The sequence below is a fragment of the Girardinichthys multiradiatus genome, chromosome X (assembly GCF_021462225.1).
Source record: "Girardinichthys multiradiatus isolate DD_20200921_A chromosome X, DD_fGirMul_XY1, whole genome shotgun sequence".
In the NCBI taxonomy this organism is placed as follows: domain Eukaryota; kingdom Metazoa; phylum Chordata; class Actinopteri; order Cyprinodontiformes; family Goodeidae; genus Girardinichthys; species Girardinichthys multiradiatus.
Genome location: NC_061817.1, coordinates 27,831,547 through 27,855,667, shown reverse-complemented (window position 1 = coordinate 27,855,667; position 24,121 = coordinate 27,831,547). Strand labels below are relative to the sequence as shown.

The 24,121-nt window shown below is 39.0% G+C and overlaps 3 protein-coding genes across 9 annotated transcripts; 1 reads left to right on the top strand and 2 right to left on the bottom strand.

Moving 5' to 3' along the window:
- Nucleotides 1-436: 436 nt before the first annotated feature.
- LOC124863520 (myocardin-related transcription factor B-like) lies at nucleotides 437-14,109 on the top strand. 7 transcript variants are annotated; one of them, XM_047357928.1, is made up of 15 exons: nucleotides 437-653; nucleotides 5,261-5,326; nucleotides 6,649-6,704; nucleotides 6,789-6,864; nucleotides 7,100-7,261; nucleotides 7,412-7,414; nucleotides 7,544-7,602; nucleotides 8,414-8,518; nucleotides 9,337-9,584; nucleotides 9,733-9,865; nucleotides 9,962-10,843; nucleotides 11,343-11,450; nucleotides 12,056-12,187; nucleotides 12,270-12,330; nucleotides 12,411-14,109. In XM_047357928.1, exons 1-15 carry the CDS (start codon nucleotides 554-556, stop codon nucleotides 12,845-12,847), a joined length of 2,628 nt encoding a protein of 875 aa, XP_047213884.1. In that variant the 5' UTR covers nucleotides 437-553; the 3' UTR covers nucleotides 12,848-14,109. The 7 variants fall into 7 exon arrangements, with proteins under 7 accessions (XP_047213884.1, XP_047213883.1, XP_047213881.1 ...); XM_047357927.1 differs by having other exon boundaries at nucleotides 8,390-8,518; XM_047357925.1 differs by having other exon boundaries at nucleotides 7,412-7,602; nucleotides 8,414-8,506.
- A 1,313-nt stretch (nucleotides 14,110-15,422) lies between these two features.
- Nucleotides 15,423-19,267, bottom strand: LOC124862204. Its single transcript, XM_047356026.1, has 6 exons — nucleotides 19,131-19,267; nucleotides 17,431-17,581; nucleotides 17,212-17,343; nucleotides 17,048-17,134; nucleotides 15,881-16,028; nucleotides 15,423-15,746 (listed from the first exon to the last, which is right to left on the bottom strand). Exons 1-6 carry the CDS (start codon nucleotides 19,170-19,172, stop codon nucleotides 15,638-15,640), a joined length of 669 nt encoding a protein of 222 aa, XP_047211982.1. The 5' UTR covers nucleotides 19,173-19,267; the 3' UTR covers nucleotides 15,423-15,637.
- A 42-nt stretch (nucleotides 19,268-19,309) lies between these two features.
- Nucleotides 19,310-23,978, bottom strand: LOC124862207 (U11/U12 small nuclear ribonucleoprotein 25 kDa protein-like). The gene is made up of 5 exons (XM_047356031.1): nucleotides 23,625-23,978; nucleotides 20,088-20,178; nucleotides 19,869-19,974; nucleotides 19,721-19,795; nucleotides 19,310-19,627 (listed from the first exon to the last, which is right to left on the bottom strand). The coding sequence occupies exons 1-5, from the start codon at nucleotides 23,850-23,852 to the stop codon at nucleotides 19,570-19,572; spliced, it is 558 nt and encodes a 185-aa protein (XP_047211987.1). The 5' UTR covers nucleotides 23,853-23,978; the 3' UTR covers nucleotides 19,310-19,569.
- Between the last annotated feature and the right edge of the window lie 143 nt (nucleotides 23,979-24,121).

Sequence of the window (24,121 nt, the reverse complement as noted above, 5' to 3'; positions counted from 1 at the left end):
TGGACTGAAAATGAGTTAATGGTAAAAACAAAACTTCAGAAAAACTAAAGATGTTATTTCAAGTCCACTCTTAAAGATGCCTGGCTCCCTGGACACAAAATATAAACAAATGAGGAAAGACTTGAAAGTTATCCTGTCCTTAAGGACCCAATGGGGTCTTCTTTAGCACAAAACAAGTTTCACAATATGTTTAGGAAAGATTCCAGTTTCTTTAGGTTATCTAAAAACCGTTTTTATCCCATGCTGAGAGAATTTCCTGAAACAGTAATTGCTACCATATACCACAAATGATTAAAAATGGCTTTGCTTTTGCTGCAGAAGCTCAGTGAGCATAGCAACCTGACCTCGCAAGGGTTAATTTGAGCAGCACAATGTTCCCTCCTCTTAACGTTGACTCTTCGCTCACACACTCCTACACACACAGGCACAAACTTTCCCCACTGAGCCCAGCGGAAAGACAGAAGAGGCAACGAACCACATGTTGTTCACCCAGAGCGGTGTCTTCTCTCCTTCTTTGTAACTCCTGTTGGATCTATCCTGGCCTCATTGATCCATGGGACTCCAGAGCTGGCCACCAAACAAACCAGAACTGTCCTCCATGGCTTGCCTGGATGTGGAGAGCCCAACCATTTGCAGGGGAAAATTCAAATCAGGTGCTTTTTCTTCTGTATACATACAATGTTAATGTAGTAATGATGCATACATGTAATTTTCTTTGGAGTGGGGTATTGCTTACTTTAATAATTGTGCCAACACAAAACTTGATATGCTGCAGATCAAGATTCTACTCATAATTTGCATATTTTTAATCTTCCTTGTTTGCATTCATCAGCTGCTGATGACTGCTTAAAACTCAGCCTGAAGCAATAAAACACAACAGAGCAGACTAATCTATAGCTTCTGCAACATTTCTGAGCCATTTAAACACCTATGGAGTAACTATCGATAGTTTTTCAGACCCCATCTTAAGATGAAATTCACTGAAAAATGCTGTTGTTGCCAGCTGTTTTTCTTTACCTAACGAAAACATGAGGGAGGTTTATATTACCTTCTAATTTGGTTATCGTGTGATATTGTTTTTATTTCTATGGGAGTAAATTTGTCTTAATATCATCTCAACATGAGGTTTTTCTTTACTCACTAACCGTTTGAGTGTACAACCACTACGTGGAGCTAACCTACTGAGTTTTCTCATAACATCAAACATGTGCTAAATTTTGCCATTGAAATTAAACTCAGTTGAACTAAATTATGTTTATATTATGTTTATAGCACATTAAACAAAATAACTAAACAGCTGCATACTAATATATTTCATAGTAATATCAAACCTGGGCTGCACGGTGGTGCAGTTGGTAGCACTGTTGCCTTGCAGCAAGGAGGTCCTGGGTTCAATTCCCATTCGGGGGTCTTTCTGCATGGAGTTTGCATGTTCTCCCCGTGCATGTGTGGGTTCTCACCGGGTACTCCAGCTTCCTCCCACAGTCCAAAGACATGCCTGTTAGGTTAATTGGTCAATCTAAAATTGCCCTTAGGTGTGTGAATGAGTGTGTGCATGGTTGTATGTGTGTTGCCCTGCGATGGACTGGCGACCTGTCCAAGGTGTACCCTGCCTTTCGCCCGTAGACTGCTGGAGTTAGGCACCAGCTCCCCTGTGACCCACTATAGAATAAGCGGTAGAAAATGACTGACTGACTGTCAAACCTCGAAAAAGAGGATAAAAATAGCAATGACAATTTATGTAAAATAAATTAGTGTTACTGGGTTTTTTTTTTCCTTTAACCTGTTAATGCATCAAGGTTACTACATTGTACAGCTATTCAAAAACAATTCAAAAACAGGTTTTTTTTGTATGTGTGAGTGCTTATGGTATGCTTGCAAATAAGCAACTTCAGGGGTGATTAACCTATTTAATCTTAACAGCCATATATATATATATATATATATATATATAAACAACATGAAGAAAAATGCATAGCCCGCCTATCCAATGCCCCATTAAAGTTAATAAAAGCCTCGGACAAGGAGCTAAAGAGGCTCAGAAATGCTGAGCAACTCGGGCGTATCCTACCAGTCTTTCCACAGTATATGAATATTACAGGTCAATATTTGTAACATCAATTAACAACTAACGACAAATATGGGTATCAAATTGTTGGTCTTTATTTTCCATTGAGAGGAAATACAACATGTACATGGTGTATATAATTGAGTTTACAGATGACACTCATTGCATCTTTGTTTAGTACTATGAACAACATTGTTATTGATTGTCTGGAAATGTTTATTGCTAAAACATACAGCTAAACAGTAGTGGGTTTGTGCTTGGTGGGTGGGAGTGTTGAGAGTGAGGCGGAATTGGGCAGGGGAGCTCCTAGTTTGTAAAACAACACTTTGAATGTGGGAGGGATGAGATAAGGGCCATAGAGAAGAGACTGATGAGTAAAATTCACCTTTTTGTAACACAGAATAATATCAGAAAATGATGTAACCCCTATGACTTAATATTCAGTATTATTAATTCATTTATCACGTACATTTTCAAATTCTACACACGTTTTGCCCACCTGATTGGACATTTGAAAAACTCACTGAAAGTGGATGTTTAAAAAATTAGCAAATTTTCTGTCATGCCTAAAGATGATTGAACACACTTAAGAAAAAAATCCTGAGAGTATCATAATTCAGGCTTGTTACATCTTATATACCATGTTAAATTCCCAAAATTACATTTTTGCAGCTGATATTATACTAATTTATGCTTTTCTAATTATAAATGTCCGAATCTTTGCTAAAATAATTTAACCTTTGTGTTTATAACAAAGTCATCATAATTGAGTGTTAGCTTGCTCCTTAACTAAGTTCAGAATCAGAATCAGCTTTATTGCCAAGTTTGTACATGCAAACAAGGAATTTAACTCCGGTACACTTTGCTCTTTGGTTTTGTTTTTGCATTACAGAATATACATATTTACAATGTACAATATACACATATATAAATAAAAAGGTGGATTTGCAACATCTGTATGCTGTTGTTTTGTACTCTATTGAATGTTCAACAGAGAAACAGCCTGGGGGAAGAAACTGTCTCTGTGGTGGCTGGTTTTAGTGAACAGTGCTCTGTAGCGGCGGCCTGAAGGTAAAACTCTAAACAGTTTATGTGCAGGGTGTGTGGGGTCTGCAGAGATTTTAGCTGCTCTTTTCCTGACCCTAGACCTGTATAAGTCCTGGATGGAGGGAAGGTCAGCCCTGATTATTCTCTCTGCAGTCCTGATTATTCGTTGCAGTCTGGACCTGTCCTGTTTTGTGGATGAGCCAAACCACACTGAGATGGATGAAGACAGGACAGACTGAATGACCAGCAGCTCCTGTGGAAGGTTGAACTTCTTGAGTTGCCTCAGGAAGTACAGTCTCTGCTGGGCCTTCCTTCGAACAGTGTCTATGTGTGAAGACCATCTCAGGTCCTCAAAGATGGTGGTTCCTAAGAACCTGAAGTGGTCCACGGCCGATAAAGTGTTGTTGAGGATGGTGAGGGGGTGTATGGGGGTGGTGTTCTCCGAAAGTCCACCACAGTCTTGAGTGGGATGAGTTCAAGGTAGTCCTGACCGCACCAGTGGACCAGCCAATCCACCTGCTGTCTGTATGCAGACTCATCACCGTCCTGGATCAGACCAATGACAGTGGTGTCATCTGCAAACTTCAGGAGTTTCACGGACGAGTCCGATGAGGTGCAGTCATTTGTGTACAGGGAGAAAAGGAGTGGGGATAGAACACACCCCTGGTTCAGTCATTTCAGACTATATTCTAGATTTTTGTTTGTGCAGCTTCATGGGAAAAAAACTGCCAAATTAAAGAAAGAGATGAGAGAACCCCAGGGGTGATTTGGTGAGAACAACACATTGCTGAGATTAGAGATTACATCAGCAGACAAGGATTTCAGCGGAGCCCCTTCTCTGTGTTTCTTTATAACCTCTGTTTATGCTTTACTGGTGAGCAGGAACCAGTTTGAATCACGGAAAGGTTAGCCAGGGTTCATGTTCAACACAAGATGACACAATGAAGAGGACCCCGGGCGTGATCTGTACCCTCATAGTAATGCTCAAATTAAAGCCAGCGCTCTCTCATGCTGCTTGGAGGCAGCTTTCCATGCTATTGATATGTAGTTATATACAGTAATAAAATAGATTGCCTCTGGCATTCCTTTCAAGTAACAAAAACTGAGAGAAACCAATATTGATTTTTTTTCAATCTCCTGGATATAACCCCCATTGGCCTAGGTTTGTAATAGGAAACAACAGGCAGCACAGTTCATTCTCTGTTCTGGAGATGATGTGCTGCTGTGAGTGGACTCGCCCTTCCACCCTTTGCCTCAGCTCTTGTCACTTTGAATTCCCTTGTTCACCAATCGGAGCCTATGAACATCTCACTCGGCACTACAATAAACTGGCGATCCCACCCCCTTAACTACCCCAAAAATGTCATGGTTCCCAGGCCTTGTTCTCACAGCTGCCCGGATTATTTTTGTTCAAGTGAGTCACAGAGTCCTGTTAGGACCCAGTGTCTTTCCCAGGGGAGTTGAGCAGGTCCTTGTTGTGTGTGTTTGTGTGTGAGGGGGAGCTGTTTCTCCCAAGCCACTGAGCAAATCCGGCTAAGCTGGCTTCGCTACACCACAGCAATGACGACAAGGGTCTCGGCATCATGCGTCACTATCAGCCCTTGACCTTCTCATCAAACTTTTTTCTTCCTCGTGTGTTACTCCACTGGAAAAACAAGTTCATACTCCCTTGTTTGTAAATGTTTAAACTCTGATCCTACTACAGTATATATTTTGGGGGAAAATAGCACAGATGGAGCATCCAGAAACTTTATGTAGAACTTAGATCTAAGACTCAATAATTTCTTCTAGAGGATATTTCATTCAAAGGACATTTCTTTCTACTGGAGCTCTGACGTTATTCCCTATTTTAATTGTTTCTTTAATGCATTTTTGGAACACATTCAAACATTGACTGTATTTAGGAGGGCTTTAGGCCAATTTGGAGCTAACTATGGGCCTCCCATCTCAGACCATACAGGAACTGAAAAGAATATCTGTGGTTATAAGCAACGTTTGGTGTTAGGCTTTCAGGGTAGCACACTGATTGAGAAATAATAACTATTTCTTTTTTATTTAAAGTCCTGCAGGATTTTATAGATAGTTGTGAGATGAGTCAGTGGAGTCATTTCTAAACGGTTAATTTTTAACTTCGCTTTTATCCAGTACTTCAGCACTGTCTGCAGCAGAGGAGAACTCGGGAGCAGCTTGTAGACCAAGGCATCTTGCCTTGTGAGTATTCATCCTAATCCTATTATTTATCTGCTCCCCATGAGTTAGTTTTGCTGGCTGGCGATAGCAGAAATGACAGCAGTAGAAAAGTTAATGAATAAATTATCAAAAGTAAGAGAAACTCTTCGACAGCATCTGATCATAACAAGACGCAGCAGGCTTTCTTTGAGTGTGAGTGTGTGTGTATGGGGGCCTGCTCCTCTCTGACCCCATAAGCCCACAAGAATCAGCAAATGGCCCTTCAGCAGAGGTCATTTTCCTCTTTCTACATGTAGCTGAGTTTAGTGGATACAAACAACTCAGATCCAACCATTTTCTTATATTTAGTTAGTTCCACTAAGGCTTCTCAAAATGGCTTCACCATGGGAAAAAACATGAAAAATCATAAATGCACTTTACTTATTTTCTACCTTTCTTGTATGCTGACTATTGAAAGCACTTTTACACTACAAGTCCCACTCAACCAGCTGTATTCACATATATGCACATATTCATGGTGGTAGACAACTTTGGAATAAGCGCTTTAACCAAGGGTACATCAACATGTGATGGAGGAGGATATTTACAGTGTATGTAAATATGTAATTTAAAATGTTCTGCCAAAAAGGGTGATGAGTTTTATTTAGACGGAACTAATTCTTGCTACACTGATATACTTTAATCGAAAACTACACAATTACAATATTTTTACTACAGACTCCTCTGCTTCTACATTTAACAGATTCTTCATAAGAAAACATTAAAGATAAAGCAATAAGCAGGAATGTTTTGCTGTGCATGTCTGATGCACTCTTTGGAGTGCCCTTCGATCCATGTATCATTAAAGCAAACAATTGCCATCATGTCGGAGGTGACTAGTCGGTGACCCGGACCTTGTCTAAAGAAGGATGGGTTTATTCTAAGTGATCAAAGAGCAACTCCCTGTTCAGAGTGATCTCTTTGTTTGAGTCAGCAAAGCTGGTGTTTCCTGTTTTACTCCCATGAGCTCCTGACTACTGAGGCCACGCTAGTACAGAGCAGCAAAGACAAAAACATGAATGTAAAGATGGAAAAAAGCTATTATGCTAGAGTTACTGTTCAAATCAACAAATGCTAACATGAACTTCATCATCTGTTTTATAAAACCTCAGTTTCTACTTTCTCTACTCTCAGTCAGAGTAACTTTAAACCCTGAAAACATTAAACTTCCTTCCAAATGACATTTTCTCTGTTGGAGCAAATGCAACTTTTTGAGGTTTGCTATCCAAGGAAATGTCTTATTCACTATAACTAAAGCATGTAAATGGTGTGTGTATTCAAATGTATTTTTATTATTTTTCCAGCTCTGAAAAGCTCTGCTGCCTTCCACAAGCAGATTCGCAGCCTACAGAGAGCCAGGGTAAGACTCTATGAATAAGTGTTCATCTGTGACTCTAATGATGTTCGCAAAATATTTAAACAAACTGATTCATTTTTTTACCAGACGGGGAATTTCCTAAAGCATAAACTCTGCAGCAGACCGGAACGCTCAGAACTGGTCCGTATGCATATCCTAGAAGGTAATCCCTTTTCGTGTTGTTTCTGTGTGATAGTGTTTGGATAAGCAGAATGAGTGGGGCTGTTATACGTCTGTCTGCACTTATTAATGCTTGTTCAACAATCCTGCAACCATCTGAATGTTTTTGCTGTAGACTGAATGTATGAGAAGTCAATCTGAGCCTCCTATGAGTCACAGTGACAAATCAGTCTGAGTGATGCCAGCCGGATCGTGAACATCCTCTTTTTCTTCATCAGAAACTCAAGTGGAGCCCTCACTGCAGGCCACGCAGATAAGACTGAAGAGGGCCAGACTGGCCAATGATCTCAATGAAAAAATCGCCCAGCGGCCAGGACCCATGGAGCTGGTCGAGAAGAAGATCCTGCCCGTCGACTCTGGAGTTGAAGAACTCAGAAACAGTAGGCGTTCACTAACATTACTTACACAGTGACAGCCAAAATGTAAACTTAAGTCAGATTGGTTATCAGACAGACTTTCATCCACCTCTGTGGTCCAAGCTTAAACTATCTCTACAAGTGATTTCTTAAACCTCCCTGTTGATCATGCAGATGGTAAGGCAGATTACTCAGATACACCACAAGTTCCAGATGTTTACAGCTTTGATGAGGACAGCAGTGATGCATTATCACCACGGCAACCCAACAGCCAACCATCTCCTCCCCAAACTTTACCCTCCCCAGAGAATTCAAGAGAAACTGAGGCATCTTATGCATCCTCTGACTTCAGCCCTCCTCCACAGGTACGAAAATATGTTCAGCTCTGTGATCAAACATACTGTTTTCATGTCACAGTCAGTGAACAAACCAGCAGGGTTTGTTTTTTTCTAACAAAACAGTGACACATTTTAGTGTTACAGTGCTGTTCAAAACTACTTTTACCCCTGGACTTTTGTTTTTACATTTTGTCAACAAACAACTATTTCTTTTTGGACTTTATGTTTGCCCCAAGCGGTTTATATGACACAGTTAACATGCAAGAATGTGCTCTGGTCAGAGAAGACAAAAGGTTTTGAACTTCTCTTGTATGTACAACAATATTGCACGGTAAAACATGGTGGAGGCAGAATCATGATGTGGGGAGGCTTTTTTTCAGCAGGAACAGGAAGCAGATCAAAATGGACATGAAGATGTAACAAGCATAAACAACTTGCAGCTTAAATGCAACAAAAAGCATTTCTACAAAGTGTTGACTAAGGGAGGCTAAATGCAAATACGTGCCACACTTTTCAGTTTTTTATTCAGTTTCCTACCACTTCACAATTAAGTGTAACTTTGTATTGGTCTATCACATAAAATCCCATTTAAATTTATTAAAGTTGTTGTTGTAACATGAAAAAATTTAAAGTTTTAAAAGGGACTGCATATGAGAAAGCAAAATGTAGCTTTAATCAGATTTTAACTACTATTTGGACAAGTGGTCATGTTTGTGTTTTTAGAGTGTTCATCAAGCTTTGTTTGGTTATTCTGGATAGTAAACAGATGTTGCTGATCATCTAATTCTTGATCTTTGCCTCTGGTTTTCTTCAGCTCTCTCTAACACGCTGCTCTCAGTCATCTGCAGATGTGTCTACTTTGGAGAAACCAAGCAGCCAGGGAGCTCATCAGCCTAACGCCGCTGTCATCCAATGCATTTCATCAGGTCCAGTTCTTGTGAAAGTAAGCTGACTTTCTCATGTTTCCTTTAAAAACAATAGCTGTGTTTTAAAATTGGTTTTTATCTAGTTCAAAAATAGCCGTTATATCACTGACCTCTGGTACATAGTTGTGTTTGTTTGATTAACTGACTGTTGCATTTTTTTCCTGTTTCCTTTGGAAATGTAATGACGGATAATGTTAGAGCCTAGATTTTATCTTACTGAGAGTCACAGCAGTTTAGGAGTGGATAAATAATTAGCCGTCAAGTCAAACGCAGGTCAGAGAGCAACACATTTTAACATATTTTAGTAAATCTGACAACTATAGACTGGACTTCCTCAATCAGATCGTAAAATCAAAGCTAAAAGTCCAAAGGAGTGATGCAGAAAACATGCATTCATCTAAATCGGGTTATACTGTGATCCCCAAGAAGAACTGTGCTTCCTTTGGAAAATGAAAGGGGAGTAAATTTGACAAATTGGAGGATGCATGCTGGTTTAACTCACGCTAATTGTCTGGTTTCTTGTCTTTAATAAAACTAGCAGACATGTTTATATGCACTAGTTTCTGAAAAAGCAAGTGGTAGAACCTTACGCTTCATCTTTCCACTACCCGTTATCTTTTCTTGTCTTGAGATGTCAGAGCAATCTTCAGCCTGAACACTAAAAGCCATAAAAAGAAACAATACTCAGCCTAACTTAGCCGTACAAGCTGTTACAGCCAGTGCAAACTGTATTTCTCCTAAACCGAACCAATGGACTCACAGAGATCAAATTTCTATCCGCATGGTCTTCTGCAGCTTTACCTGCTCCCGTTGTTTTGTGTGTTATGCTCTGCAGCAAACTTTGGTGAAGCTATCCACAGACAAAAGCCGTAGCAAAAAGATCAAAGAGCCCAAGTCAAGGGTGAAAAAACTGAAGTATCATCAGTACATCCCCCCTGACCAGAAGCAAGAGCTCAGTGGCGTCCCGATGGACTCTTCTTATGCCCGTCTTCTGGAGCAGCAGCAGCAGTTCCTCCAGCTCCAGATCCTTAGCCTGCAGCAGCAGAAGTACAACTGCCAGGCCGTTGTACCCGTCACACTAAAGTATGCCGCCAATCAGCAGTTCATTGTTTGCAAAGTTACCTATCATATTTGATTGCAGCTGTTCTTTGTCTCAATACATTTTGCCTGCAGTTTTCCAGAGAGAGACTGCTGAGAAATGGCTTCTCTCTTGTTTCACATTTTGTTACAGCATATCCACAACTGAGATACAGACCAGCTACTCGGCTCTTGCCCTTAGAGGAAGCTCTTCATCCACTCCTGTGCAGTTCCATCATGCTAGTACAAAATTGGATCAGTTACCCGCTAATATCGATGAGATGAAGGTGACACAACCTGATTCTACCAGTCCTATAAATGTTACAGAGCTGAAAAGGCTCTAAGCATTCAACCTCTAAAAGATGATATTTATTCTTTCACAGGTCGCTGAGCTGAAAGTGGAGCTAAAACTCAGATCTCTGCCTGTTTCTGGGACTAAGACAGATCTGATAGAGAGGTTGAAGCTGTTTCACGAAAGTGCTAAAAGCCAGCGTGTTGCTGCCATGGAGTCAAGAGTCACTGCAGCAAACTCACGGTCTGAAAACATAAATGTAACACCACCCGTTTCCCTTATAGCTTCCAAAGTCTCCAAACTGGGAATAGAAGATAGTAACATGAAAGACATTCACACAAAGTCAGATTCAGAGACCTTGTCTAATGCTGCTCTGTGCACAAGCCCCTCAAAGGGAACCCCACATCAAGAGGGCCCCACAGATGCAAAGGTCAATGAGAAGGACTCTGAAAAAGACAAACGGTTGCATGAGAAGGAGCGTCAGATAGAGGAACTTATGAGGAAGCTGGAGCAGGAGCAGAAGCTAGTTGAGGAGCTAAAGATGCTACTGGAGGTAGAGAAAAGAAGCCAGCAGAATGATTCTCCACCTCATCTTAGCTCATTGGTGCCATTTCAGATAAAAGAGGAAAACAGAAGTCTGCCAAACTGCACAGTGTCCTGCAGCTCTCCTGGTCTGCATGTGCAGATCAAACAAGAGGACCCATCAGATCATACCCACATAACTTGTTCAAATCAGTTCATTAATGACCAAGGGACCAACAAAACGGCTGAAAATCTGCAGTCTGTCCAGGCCCTTCTGCCCACGTCTCTTCCTGGTTCAGCAGTTGCTGTTGAACTCCCTGCCAAAGGCATTAAATTACACACTATTGTTAACAGCATAGCTTCAGGCTGCATCCAGGCCTCTGGACATGAGCCAGAGAAATCAGCAGCACCACAGCAGCAATCTAGCACTCAAACCCAGCATCTGACTAAGGTACATACACTTTGCTGTGTTCACTCTACCTTGTTCTATCATCTTGGTCTTCTTAGTCTCAGTCGTCACACTCTGCTGTTTTGTAGTTATAAATCTTGTTGCAGCAAGTGTGCGACATAAATATAGAGGCATGTTCTCAGTTGCACTGCCACTTAAACCACAGGTCAGGTTACCACTCAGTTGTGTGCCACTGTGGAAAATTCAGCTTCCTTGTTCTTGCAGTTATAATCAGTTTTAACAGAGAGATTAAATGTAACCAGAAATAAAATGTCAAACATGCAGGTCACATTAAGCTCAGCTGTTTCACAGGTGAAGTGAAGCATTTTCTATGTGAAAAAAGGCCAATAAAAATAATTTACATCCTTCTTTTTAGCTTTTTTTAATTCCCATTTTGATTGCTTTTTGCCACAAACAATAGTAACTCTTTCGCAATTCACAACTTTTTCAGACACCCTTCATATCAATGCATTAATGTTAGGCCGTCTAATGTTCTCTGCAGACATGGAGAATGGATATTAAGGGGCAAAGTTCACTCAATGCATTCCTGGTGTCTGGATGTGATAGTCCTTCCTCTCACCAAGCACCCCCGGGAGCACTTAGAGGGAAGGTAAAATATCCCGTGTCGTAGATGCTTTCTTTAATGCAAATTAATGTTTACAAGTGTTTATTTATTTACTTGTATAACATTAACAACATTTGATGTGGGTTATATGCCAGTAGCATTTTTTTTTAAATGTATAAACAACATACGGCTAACTGCCCAGGGCGGTATGCTGTAGGTAGTGAAAAAAGTCATTTGTCACCTGCACTCCGAACAAGTTTTCTATTGTTTAGCCGCTCGTCCAGTCGATGGTAAGCGGCTCCTTTGTTGCGCAAATTATAAGCACTGTAAAAAAAAAAAAGTCTCTGTAAAGGCTAATGGCTGAATAATGGCTGGTATCTGAATAGTAGCTTCTGATTCTGATTAAGGGTTCCAGAAAAAAATGTAAAACACTTAGACCGGCCAAATCTGAACTGGATTATTCTACACTGAACAGCAATTGCTTAAAGTACAGATTAAGATTGATTTAACTTTTATCATGTTATAGAATTTATCCTTTTCCTTCAATGGTACAGAAGGAAAGGCTTGCGTGAAGTGCCTTTTGCATGAGAACCACCAGTTAATGGTTATTTTGTGTCTTATTTTGTCTGCTGTTTTTTCCTGTCAAATAGCTGCCTTCTTCAAAACCATCCACTGTTATTAAGCAGCAAACAACTTTTACAAATCATGCATCAAAGACTAAGGACCCACCTCGCTATGAGGATGCAGTCAAACAGACACGCAGCATGTTAATAGTTGCTCAGGTGCAATATCAAATTCAAGTTCATCATTTAAGACTGTTATTTAAAATCATTCACACATTAATGATCATATATTTCTTTACAGGGTCCCACCGCAGCAAGCCAGCAGATGGATGACTTGTTCGATGTGTTGATTGAAAGTGGAGGCAAGAGATGATTAAGCTGTATTTTGGAACGGTACACCTGGAAGTTTTCCTCTCAGCATGTCATTCTCTTGTTTTTTCAGAGATCTCCCCTCTCATCAGGCAGGATCCTCCCAGTCTGGAAAAGCCTCTCCCTGTGACAGCCAGCGTGACCACCCTTCCCATCAACACAGTTCTGACCCGTTCTCCACCTTTAGTGCAGTTGGCCCAGCTGCCTGAGGCAACCCTCAGCTCCCCAGGAAACAACCTGGAAACCTTTCTGGATGACACAGAGGCTCAGAGACTGAAGCTGATGGAGGAGTTAAACTCACCTTTGGTCAACATGGAGATGAACTTCAGTGAAAACATCCCACCTTCTGGTGTGAACCTGCAAAATACTTCTGTGGACAGTATGGATTGGCTGGACCTTACCCTTTCTGTGCCTGCCGAGGGGATTAACCCTTTAGACATGTCAGTGCCAGGGGCGGTCTTCTCTTCGGACTTCCTGGACTCTCATGAACTGCACTTGAACTGGGACTGAGTAATTAAAGGGTGAACATGGACTTCATTCTGATTTGTTTTTGTTTTTTTTAACCAAATGTTGATGGACTGCTCTCCTTGCAGTCTGTAAAAGCTATAGTTTGTGGAGAAAAAGAAAATGGTACTGATGTTTTAAAGATTTCCATCTCAAGTCATATGACTGATTTCCTTGTCTTTTCACACACTGACTTCTCTTCGTTCCACAGCCTCAGTGAAAAGTGTTGCAATAAGCATTGCCACAGCACACAGAGGAGGAAAAAATACACTAATCCTTGTTACAGATGGACAAGTGCTGCATTTAGCTTCTGTGTTGTTTACTCCACCCAGTCTTGGAATGATTATCACTATCAAAACAGATTGTGAACTCTAAAGCCACATGATCCTGGTTTCTATACAAGTCGAAAGGCATAAATCTGCCATTTAACCAAAGGAGTGAAAGTGGACCATCCTTCAGAGGTCCACAACCGAAAACAACAAAGATTCCAGTCTTTATTACAAAATAATTCACCAATCATGTAAGCCTGCACACATTAGTACACTCTGCAACTTAAAGAAGCACGTTTACATGAATCATCTGTAGAGCAGCTTTAAATATAATTTGCTGCTTAAAAATTGGTCAGACTGACGTTTCATAAGCTTGCTAGTCTGTTTTTATTTTATTATAAAACATTAAGTGGTATGTCACGAACAGAATAATGAATTAGGCTTCTTCCATATTAGTTGGAGTGTGTTCCAGGGACATTTGCTGGCTACATAGTGTGCTATTATAGGCAGCATTGCGTGTGTGTGTGTGTGTGTGTGTGTGTGTGTGTGTGGGTGTGTGTGTGTGTGCGTGTGTGTGTGCGTGCTTTAGATAAGGAAATGCTAGAGACATTTGTTTTTGTGGTATTTTAATTTATGTAAAGACTCAGAGTTCTCTGGAAAATATCTGGAATGTCACAGAGAAAAAAAAACTTTTATGTTGAAGAAAATCTCATGAAAGGTTTTTCATATTGGAAATACAGATATGGTGTTGTCTTAAGTCATCTCCTTAGTGCCAAATCTGTCACAGAGAGAGGGAGTTATGTGCTGGAATGAGGCATAAGTCTACATATGACTAATGTAACCCAACACCAAATCTTCATAGCTTGTGTTGTATGATGTATTCATGTTCATTTGTAAAGTTATTACAGTTTTTTTCTGCAAATACAGAAGTGCTTTGGGATTTACAGCCTTCTAGTATTGAAAAAATGTTTCAATAATAAAATAATTTATATAAGGAAAGTCAGTTCTTAGATTTGTTGAACGAACAGCTCACTACATTCACATCCCGCGCCGGACACGTTTAATGGCCCACCTGGCAAAGATGTATGTAAGCCTTAGAATGATTTCATCTTTTCTTGCAGGAATATATTCTTACATTAAAATGTCACTTCTTGAAAGCTGGTTGAGATGTTTAGATTGTCTAATGACTTCCCAGGAGTGCCAACAAATTGTTCAGGGTTTGCATCTTTAAAAAAAAAAAATTAGGGGCTGATCTTCAGATGGTTTGCGTGTATAAAAACATGTGCAAATTGGATTGCGTTCACAAAGCTGATCTACAAACTAGGTACAAATCGAATTGCATGTGTAAAATGAGAGGAAACTGCAGGCGCAGACTTTTTTGTTTTCATGAACATGCAAAACATATGGCTGGTGTGAATGAGTTTCCAGAGGTAAATACAACTGTTTAGAGCTGTATTTGCGATGTAAGTTTGACCGTTGCAGTCAGCTTTTCTAGGTTTTATAATTGATATTTCATCGTTTAACTGTAGCTTTTAGTATTTTCATGTTTTTACTGTTGCTTTGTAGCACTTTGAGAGACTTATAAAAATGCTATTTATTATTTTACCTCCAGCTCCATGGCTTCAAACTTCATCTTTCTTTTATGTCCGCTCTGCTCTCTGACACTCACCATGGTGACAGCCAACAGCAAACACAATTACCTCATTTAAATCGGGTGGCCCAAAGCGCTTTTGTACCTGTTATCCATTGTCCATCTTTGTAGATCGCACACAACACGCCCCCTTATTGCACAAGCAATGTTTTTTTAGGACAAGCAATTAAGCACTCCCTTTTTGGAGTCTTTGAAGATCAGGGCCTTAATGTTTAGATATGTCTGGTAAATTCAGAGGTACAATAGGCTACAGATTTGTAGCCTAATCTTTCTAAATTTACAGATGTAAAGAGAGAGAAAGCTTTGGGTCATACATCATTTCTTTACATTTATCTTCCAAGGACCAAGATTTTCTTGTGATCATTAAAACTGGTGTCAGCTATTGTTATGAATTTTTCTAAAAGTAATAAATAGATCAGCACTGTGTCTAAACAACATTTTTGAAACGTTCTTACTAGCAGCATGTCATGAAGACATTTAAATATGGACATTTGTCCAAATTTACTTAGCTGAATCACAAAATAAAAAGTTTGACAGGAAATATTTCCATATTAGCAAGTTGAAATTAGTAAAAAGGAGGAACTACTGATAAAGAAAACTTCAAAAGACTTTAATAGTTTAAAACTTAAACTGTAAATTTCATAAATTTACACTTGACAAATTTACTATTGTGCACATTTACAAACATGCTTCATTACATCCATTCTGCCAAGAATTTAATTTTGAATTCACAAAAATAAATCCCTAGACACGGATTTTCAGCGTACCCTGCATAATAGAGGATGATGTTGCAAACCCTTTAACAATTACTAAAACACCAGTAACTGCTGGTCCAGTGTTTTCTTAGCAGCAATCGCTCACAAACTGCTGCTCCTCTCAGAGCTTTTTGATGGTTGTGATTTTTGTCCGACACTTTGGACATTGGTGTGTGACGGACTTGCAGCTATCTATGCAGAAAGGAAGGAGGCAGCAACCGGCCACACAGCTGTAAAATGGAGAGCAGAGGACACAAACTGCAGATGACAAAAATCCTGGCTGAGCAAACAGGAACAACAAGTTGTAATTATGACTTCAGGCAAATATTTTACCAACAAACCAAATAGCAGGGAGATGTCATACCCTATCAAAGCTGTCATGAAACAAACAAGCCAGGTCACACTACTAACTGAAGAGAAAGTCTCCGTTGTGACAAACTGACCGCACTCAGGGCACTGTGTCCTGGTTGGACATGTAGGAAGATTTTCAACATCCAGAATCACATTGGGGGCTGAAAGAGGAATATTTACAAATTTAGATAACGTCTTTCTTTTCTTCATAACAAGCACTAAATTCCAATACATTTGTACCCTTCATCCTCCAAAATCACATCTGCATTTGGCTTACAGTGGAGAGAACAAGTTTTTGATACACTGGCGATTTTGCAGGTTTTCCCCCTCGCAAAGCCTGTGGAAGCCTTTAATTTGTCTGGGCTACTGGAAAATAGCTAAGCAGCTTTGTGAGAAGGAAACAACTTTTGGTGCATTTATAAGAAAATTAAAGAAATGCAAGATGACGGTCAGTCTCTCTCGATCTGGGGCTCTGCAAGATCTCACTTCTTGGGGCACCAGTGATCATGAGGAAGGTGAGGGATCAGCCCGGAACTACGCAGCAGGACCTAGTCAATGACCCGAGGAGAGCTGCGAACACAGTCTTCCATTTTCTTATAATTGCACCAACAGTTGTTGCCTTCTCAATCAGCTATTTGGCTATTTTCCTGTAGCCAATTCCAGCCTTGTGTAGGTCTACTATTTTATCCCTGAAGTCCTCACACAGCTCTCTGGTCTTGGCCATTGTGGAGAGGTTGGAGTTTGTTTGAATGAGTGTGTGGACGGGTGTCTTTTATACAGATAAAGAGTTCAAACAGGTGCAGTTAATACAGGTAATGAGTGAAGAATAGGAGGGCTTCCTAAAGAACTAACAAGCCAGTGAGAGCTGGGATTCTTACTAGTTGTTAGGTGATCAAATACTTATGTCATGAAATAAAATGCAAATGAATTACTTAAAAGTCACACAATGTGATTTTCTGGATTTTTGTTTTAGATTCTGTCACTCTCAGCTGAAGAATATCTATGTTAAAAATTAAAGTCTTCTACATGCTTTGCAAGTGGGAAACCCCGCGAAATCTGCAGTGTATCAAATACTTCTCCCCACTGTATATGGGGTGTAACAGCTGTAAGGGTCATTTTGTGCACAGTGCCTTGTTTTTCAGCCCCTCACAAAAGAATTTGTGGTGACTTGCTGGCTCACCGGGGTAAGCAGGAGGAGGTTCAACAAAGAAAATTTTATCGTCAGAAACATGAACATAAAGATCCTGGTTGGAGCTGTCCTTAATATCTGAAAAAGAGAAAATCAGTGACAAAACTTAAATGTGAAGAATTCACGGTTGGACAGAGAAACTTATTTTTGCTCACCGTTCTTGCTTTTCTTGTCTTTTACATTTAAGATATTGTCACATTTCTTTTGTAGTTCAGCCTTCTTTAGCATGAGTTTATTCAGGTTGTTGTCAATGTCATTTATCTCTTGTTGGGTAGCAGCTGCTTCCTCTGGTTGGAAAGAAAAACAAAATTACACAGAACATATAATATCAATGATTTTCCATGATTTATTTGCTTAGATTCCATAAACGTCACCTGTTTCTCCAAATTCAGCACGATTCCTCAGCTCCTGGAAAACACACAAGATTTTCTTTTTGTCTTCAAGCTGTTGTATCTTCAGTGAAATGTCCTTCAGGTCTGCAAATATTTTTTCCACCTCATCATGCGAAGAAGTCATGGCAGCAAGCTGAGCAACAATATCTTCTGTCAGTTCAAATCCATTACACAATGATTTTATTATAATTTGTTCTATATTTATTTTGCAAGTAAAACATTTGTCAAAATATATGTATATAAATGATGAGTTAATTTATTAAGGGCAAAAAGCTATCCCAACCAAAGTAAGGACTCCCTAAAACCAGTAACTGGTTGTGTCAGTTTTGTTCCACTCTTCTTTGCAGATTAGTTTTATTTTAGCCAAGTTGGAAGGTTTTTGGGGGTAATGGGCCTGTTTAGAATCAAGTCATAGCATCTTAATCAGATATGGTTCTAGGCTTTGACTGAGCCACTTCAAAATCTTTACATTTAACCATTCAGAGTTAGACTTGCTGGTTTGCTTAGGAATTTTCTCCTGTGGCAAAATCCAGTTGTGTTAGAGAGCAGAATTCATGGTTGAAATGCTCTTGGAACAAATTTGATAGGCCAGCCATTCCTGGGAAGGTTCACCACTGTTCCATGTTTTCTCCATTTATGGATAATGGCTTCCGTTGCAGTTTGCTGGATCCCTAAAGCCTAATAGCTTTGTAACCTTTACCAGACTGATAGATGTCAATGATTTTGTTTTCTTATCAGTAAATTACCTTAGATTGTGACAGGATGCAATAATTCTGAGATATCTTACCCTACTACATGTTGCCAGGGAGGTTCTATTTAATTAATGTCTTAATTTTACAGGTCTGGCAGTAATCAGGCCTAGGTGTTGCTAAGTAAAATAAACTCAGCTTTCACAAAATATTATTAATCGCATTAAAGTCATAATCTGAAGATTGAGGGTTACTTCATCCCCATAGGTCCAGGCTGATTTAGATTACTTTTTTCCTTTATTAATGAGATGACCATTTTATACTTATTTGTATTTACCCAGCTTATCCTAGTCTGATACTAAAATTTGATAGTGAGAAATATTCATTTGTGTCAGAAAAGCAAAAACAAAGAAATCTGTTAGGGTCCAAATACTTTTCATTGTACTTCAGCTTTAACTAAAGGAGTAGGACTGAATTTAACTTTCTAGACTAGTATTTACACATTTAAGCCATCATTAGTTACTTTTCCTAAAATACATTTGGAGTCATGACGTGCTGATATAGAATAAATAACTACGTTCTGGTTTGTTTTTCATCCCTCAAAGTTGTCATAGACTTCCATAGAAAGTTCATGTGGCACTGAAATCGATTGACTACTATTATCCTGTTTGAAACATGCTGGAACTGGTATTAGCATTAAAAACCTATAGCAGACTCAAGCCTAGAGTGCCAACAACAAACAATAAACGTTTCAGTGACTAACCCAGCAAAAGCCACCGTTAGGAAAACCACAGAACGACATTTCTCATTAACTCAGCCTGGCACATAAAACTAAACAGTAACTTTCATCAAAACTAAAATGAAATACAACATCTATAACAATAATTTACTTAGCATTTGTCATGATCCACAAAAGGTCTACAAGCAAAATATATAATGAACTTGCTCCAGCACCTTTAATGCCATATTTCAATAAATAACTGCCTGCATTACCTTAGATGCTTGTGCTCTGTCCTTCAAAGGTAAAACACACATAAACTGAACAAGAGAATATTGTTCCCATCTTTCAGGAAATATTCAAATCTTTCGGGCGGTGTTTATGACTCCCATTTTGCAAAACTCTACAGAACACTCTAGATACGATGGAAGCACAGGACACAGACACATGGGTGTTAAAGTAAAAATATTGATCCATTTTATTGTTTGCAAAGTATTTCTACAAAAATCGTTTAATTACTGTATTTAGATGTAGCCAATTTCACAGGAGACACATCTTAAAATATTTCCAACATAAAAGACCAGGGAATATTTATAACTAAGCAGTACAAAAAAAACACTGAATCAAGATCTTATTTATTATGTTAAACATAAAACCGGTACTCTCTGCAGGAGGTCGTGTTTATTCTCCAAACGTGGAGAAATACCGGCTGCGTCACTTCTTCTTGAGTTGCTTCATAAACGTCACTTCATCTCTGTTCCTGATCCCGTAACTAAAGATCAACATTGTCGAAAACAGAAAACAAAATATTCAGACTATTTTGACGTTAAAATGGTTGCATAAAGGTGGAAGTATAAACACTCACTCCTTAAGCCTCATTGTGTCATCCTCAAGTTTCTCGCCTTGAAATACAAGATGGTAGGTTCTCCAAACATATCTCCTGAGAAATAAAAAGAGAACCGTCTAAAATGAATTGCAGATCTTTACTTTCTTCTGTTTGTGAATGCTCTTACCAGCTGATATATTTCACTCCGCCTTCTCGCTGCTGTTTTAGCTCCATAAATCTGCGAATGGCCTTCTTCAGATCAAGGACTGTAGCATTCTGGACAACCACTATGGCTGTAATTAATCAGACAGAGAGGGGTTATAACCACCTATTAACAATAACAACACAGTAAGCAGATGAGGTGAAGCGAAAAGCAAAACATCGAGAATGAAACGTAAACACTTACGCATTATTTCACCATCTGCCTTTAAAACCTTCACGGTCATCGCCTGTCCGTATTCCAAGGCAATCTGGGAATTTACCTCTTCCAGGGTCACCTGAAAAAAACAAAAAGGTATCTGCTTCAATGAGCATGTTTCTCACAGTTTTGATATGTGGTGCATAAAAAATAAGGAGCCATATTTGACATAAAAAGACAAAAAAAAAAAAAAAATTAAGAGTTTGAACAATCTGATATTTTTTGGTTTTTTATTTCTAAGAAAATGTCAAAAATCTTGGATGTCCAGGTCTTCCACTGTCAGCATCAATTGGTTTTCCTCATTTTGGGACAAAAATCGTCAAAACAACAAAACTGAGCTAAGGTTTTAAAGCCAATTAATATGTAAGAATGTAATTGTGTGCAATAATAATTAAAGTAGGAGATTGTATATAAATAGGGTCTTTTCCATCTGCACTACTATAGCTTGATGTAACATTTAGCTTTCAAATTTAGAGGTAAGAACCACACATACCTGTTGTATTTCTGTTGTAATTTGCAACTTTCTGGTACCTCAGCCAATCATATTTAGCAACCCATGTTAGCAACAAGCAAACGTCTCAATAGATATGGAGAATCTCTACCGGACCCCAAAAGACTCAAGATCTAGAGAAAAATCTAAAGGCCCAGAAGTGTAGCAGGACAAAGGCCAGAGTCGTTAACAAACTGAAAAAGTTCCTCATCATTTTATGATAATCTTTGATTTTTAGTTCGGTATGAAGAGGTGTAAAGCAATTCCTAAATTAATGGAGTGACCTTGTGTTAAGTTCATGCATAAATCTAACAACAATTCTATTTTAAATTTCATTTTAGGCATTTTGCTATTAACAGCCTGTCAACAAAGACACGGTATATACACATTTCTTTAGTTGAATCAATAGTTGAACCAGATTTAACACAGTTTGACATGATTGCTAAAGAGCTATTAACTGAAAACAGAATAATCAACTGAAAGATAATTCATCTCTCCGGTTATGTGTCAGGTCTTCCAGACATCTTTTTCACCTACTGTAAGCATTGTTCACATTAGTTTATTTGTTCCCTTCTAATAGGTGCAATAATGTCATTGTCCAAGTTTGGGTTGCACAATATTGTGGATACATCTTGAACAAAATATTTGTGTCTGCACTGTTAAAAATCATACAGGACTGTTTGGAATTAAAAAATTGTTAGCCAATATTATCCAAGTGAGTTCACACACTCACAGCAGTAGATGGCTACACCTAATATTCAGTTTTCAATTCAATTCAGTTTTATTTATATAGCGCCAATTCACAACACATGTTGTCTCAAGGCACTTCACAAAAGTCAGGTTCATACATTCCAATTAATCCTAACAATTGAACAGTGCAGTCAGACTCAGTTATTTATTCAAATTGGTTAAAAAGTTTTTCTATCTAAGGAAACCCAGCAGATTGCATCCAGTCAGTGACTTGCAGCATTCACTCCTCCTGGATGAGCATGTAGAGACAGTGGACAGTCACTGGCGTTGACTTTGCAGCAATCCCTCATACTGAGCATGCATGTAGCGACAGTGGAGAGGAAAAACTCCCTTTTAACAGGAAGAAACCTCCAGCAGAACCAGAACCAGGCTCATTGTGAGCGGCCATCTGCCACGACCGACTGGGGGTTTGAGAGAACAGAGCAGAGACACAAAGAGAACAAAGAAGCACTGATCCAGGAGTACTTTCTATGGGAAGGAAAAGTAAATGTTAGTGGATGTAGCTCCTTTAGTCATTTCATCTAGAAAGAAAGAACAGATAAACTCTGAGCCAGTTTTCAAGGTTAGAGTCTGAAAGAGAGCACATATAATTAGTTACAGTAAAAGCTATGTCTAGGAGAGAGAAAGGGTTAAACACTGAAAACACTGATGTAATAAAGATGATAGCGCCTAAGATTATAAAAGGTCACAAAGATTGCCACTCTGGGTCCCTGAGCAAGACCCTTAGCCCCAGAATGCTCCCCGGGCGCCGCACAACGGCAGCCCACTGCTCCCTATAAGGGATGGGTTAAATGCAGAGGGTCTAATTTCCCCTCGGGGATCAATAAAGTATCAATTATTATTATTATTATTATTGTAAATACAAATGAATAAGAAGGAGGGACGTAAATGTGGATTTATCTAAACTATTATCAATGCAATATTTTCCAATAATATCACTATTGTGTGGTTTTCTAATCTTGTGCAGCTCTAGTCCAGGTACAAGAAGTGGTCAAATAATAAACATTTAAAGACCTTTCAATACACATTTCTATGTATAAAGAATTAAGGGTGGTGTTTAAAACCTTTCCCCAGTGCTGTTCATCAAGCCGAAAGACTGGACAAATCTTGCAGAGTTAATAAGATTCAAGTACCTCCTCAATCCGTCTTCAGGTAATTTAAAAGTAATCTGACCCCAATATAATGATCATTGAAAAAAGCATGAATATAATCGATGAGATGCAAATTTATCAGTACAGTAATGTGGTAAGACCACAGGTGTCATTCTAACTTATATAGTCTCCCAATCAAAAGAAGTCAACATCCAAGATAGTTATAAATTTTACTAGAAGAGTGCATTCTACCTTAGCCATGACTTCAAGGATATGAAGTGTTTAGAAAAGTTTGTATATAAAAAAAAGAAACAAGAGCTGCAGCTCAGACTACACAATCCTTAGTTTGCATGTAAATTGTTCACGTTGTGTAATGAGGAAAATTCTTGAACACTTCGACTGATTTGGAAGGGCTGCCACAAAAAGCCAACTTACCTGTAAACAGAATGTGATGGCATAGCTTAGGTTGCAAATGTTGCATCTAAAACAAACAAAAACAATCTAAAAACCTCTCTGAAACAAATTCTTACTATGTTTGGCAGTGGTGCTCCATAAAACTATCAAGCACGGTTGTACAAAGGTGATGATCTGGGCTAGTTTTGAAACCAAATGAGCTGCATATCTTCTGCCAACTAGAAACTCCACTCTACACCAAATTGTTTTAGAGACAAAAGTTAAACATGTCTTAAAAAGATCTAAGGTTCAGTCATGGGGGGTTCTAGACAGGGGCTAACAATAGATTATAGAACTGGTCCCTGTACTGAACACATAATACTAAATGAACTTCTTATGATGATATGCGCTCGCACAGAAACTGTAACTGTATTTTTTACCTTTAAAGTTTTACATTAACAATAACAACAATTATTAAAAATTAAGGTGTTGCACTTTTAGCTTCAGCCACATTGATACAGGATCACAGTTTTCATCTGCTACATCAGGGGTCTGCAACCTGCAGTTCCATTGCTGCAAATGACTCTTTGGATTTGTGGCTTCCTTAATATATTAAAATATGAAATATAAGCTTTTTTTGTATAATTCTTTTGTTCTGTGCCCTCATAAAAAATAAAATAAAATAAAAACACTGGCCCCACCCTGGTACCCCCTGGAAGATATGGTCTAAAACCGCCACTGGGTTCAGCTAAACTGTGTCATGCAACAGAACAATGACACAAATTTAAAATTTCTGCGCACCTGTATTGGCAAATCACAAAGTAAAGGGTCCTGTACAAGTCGAGCCAGTCCCTCCTCGAAAATATCCAGGATCTCCGAATGCGGGAGAGCATCTTCATCTTCCTCCTCGGTATCAGCAGCTGCATCCTCGTCCTCCTCTGATGACAGCTTCTCCTTTTTCACCTCCTCGTAGTGAATTATAAGACCTCTTTCACCTCCTGCGATTACACTCTGCTCCGCCTCCATCATAGGATACTACAATAACTCAGCAAACATGTACCAGCCCGATTTTATCCGAACACTAACGAAGACAGTAACATGTTATCTTACAAGAGCGATTTGTTTTACTGTGGAGCGCGCAATATATATATCCGATGGGATACTGTGACTCGTTACACAAGGTTCCACTCAATGAATATTATAACTATAATAATAATAATAATAATAATAATAAAGAAAAGTAAAACGGTTATAAAACACACGCTAATTTAACGTCATAAAAATTATGACAGGTTATG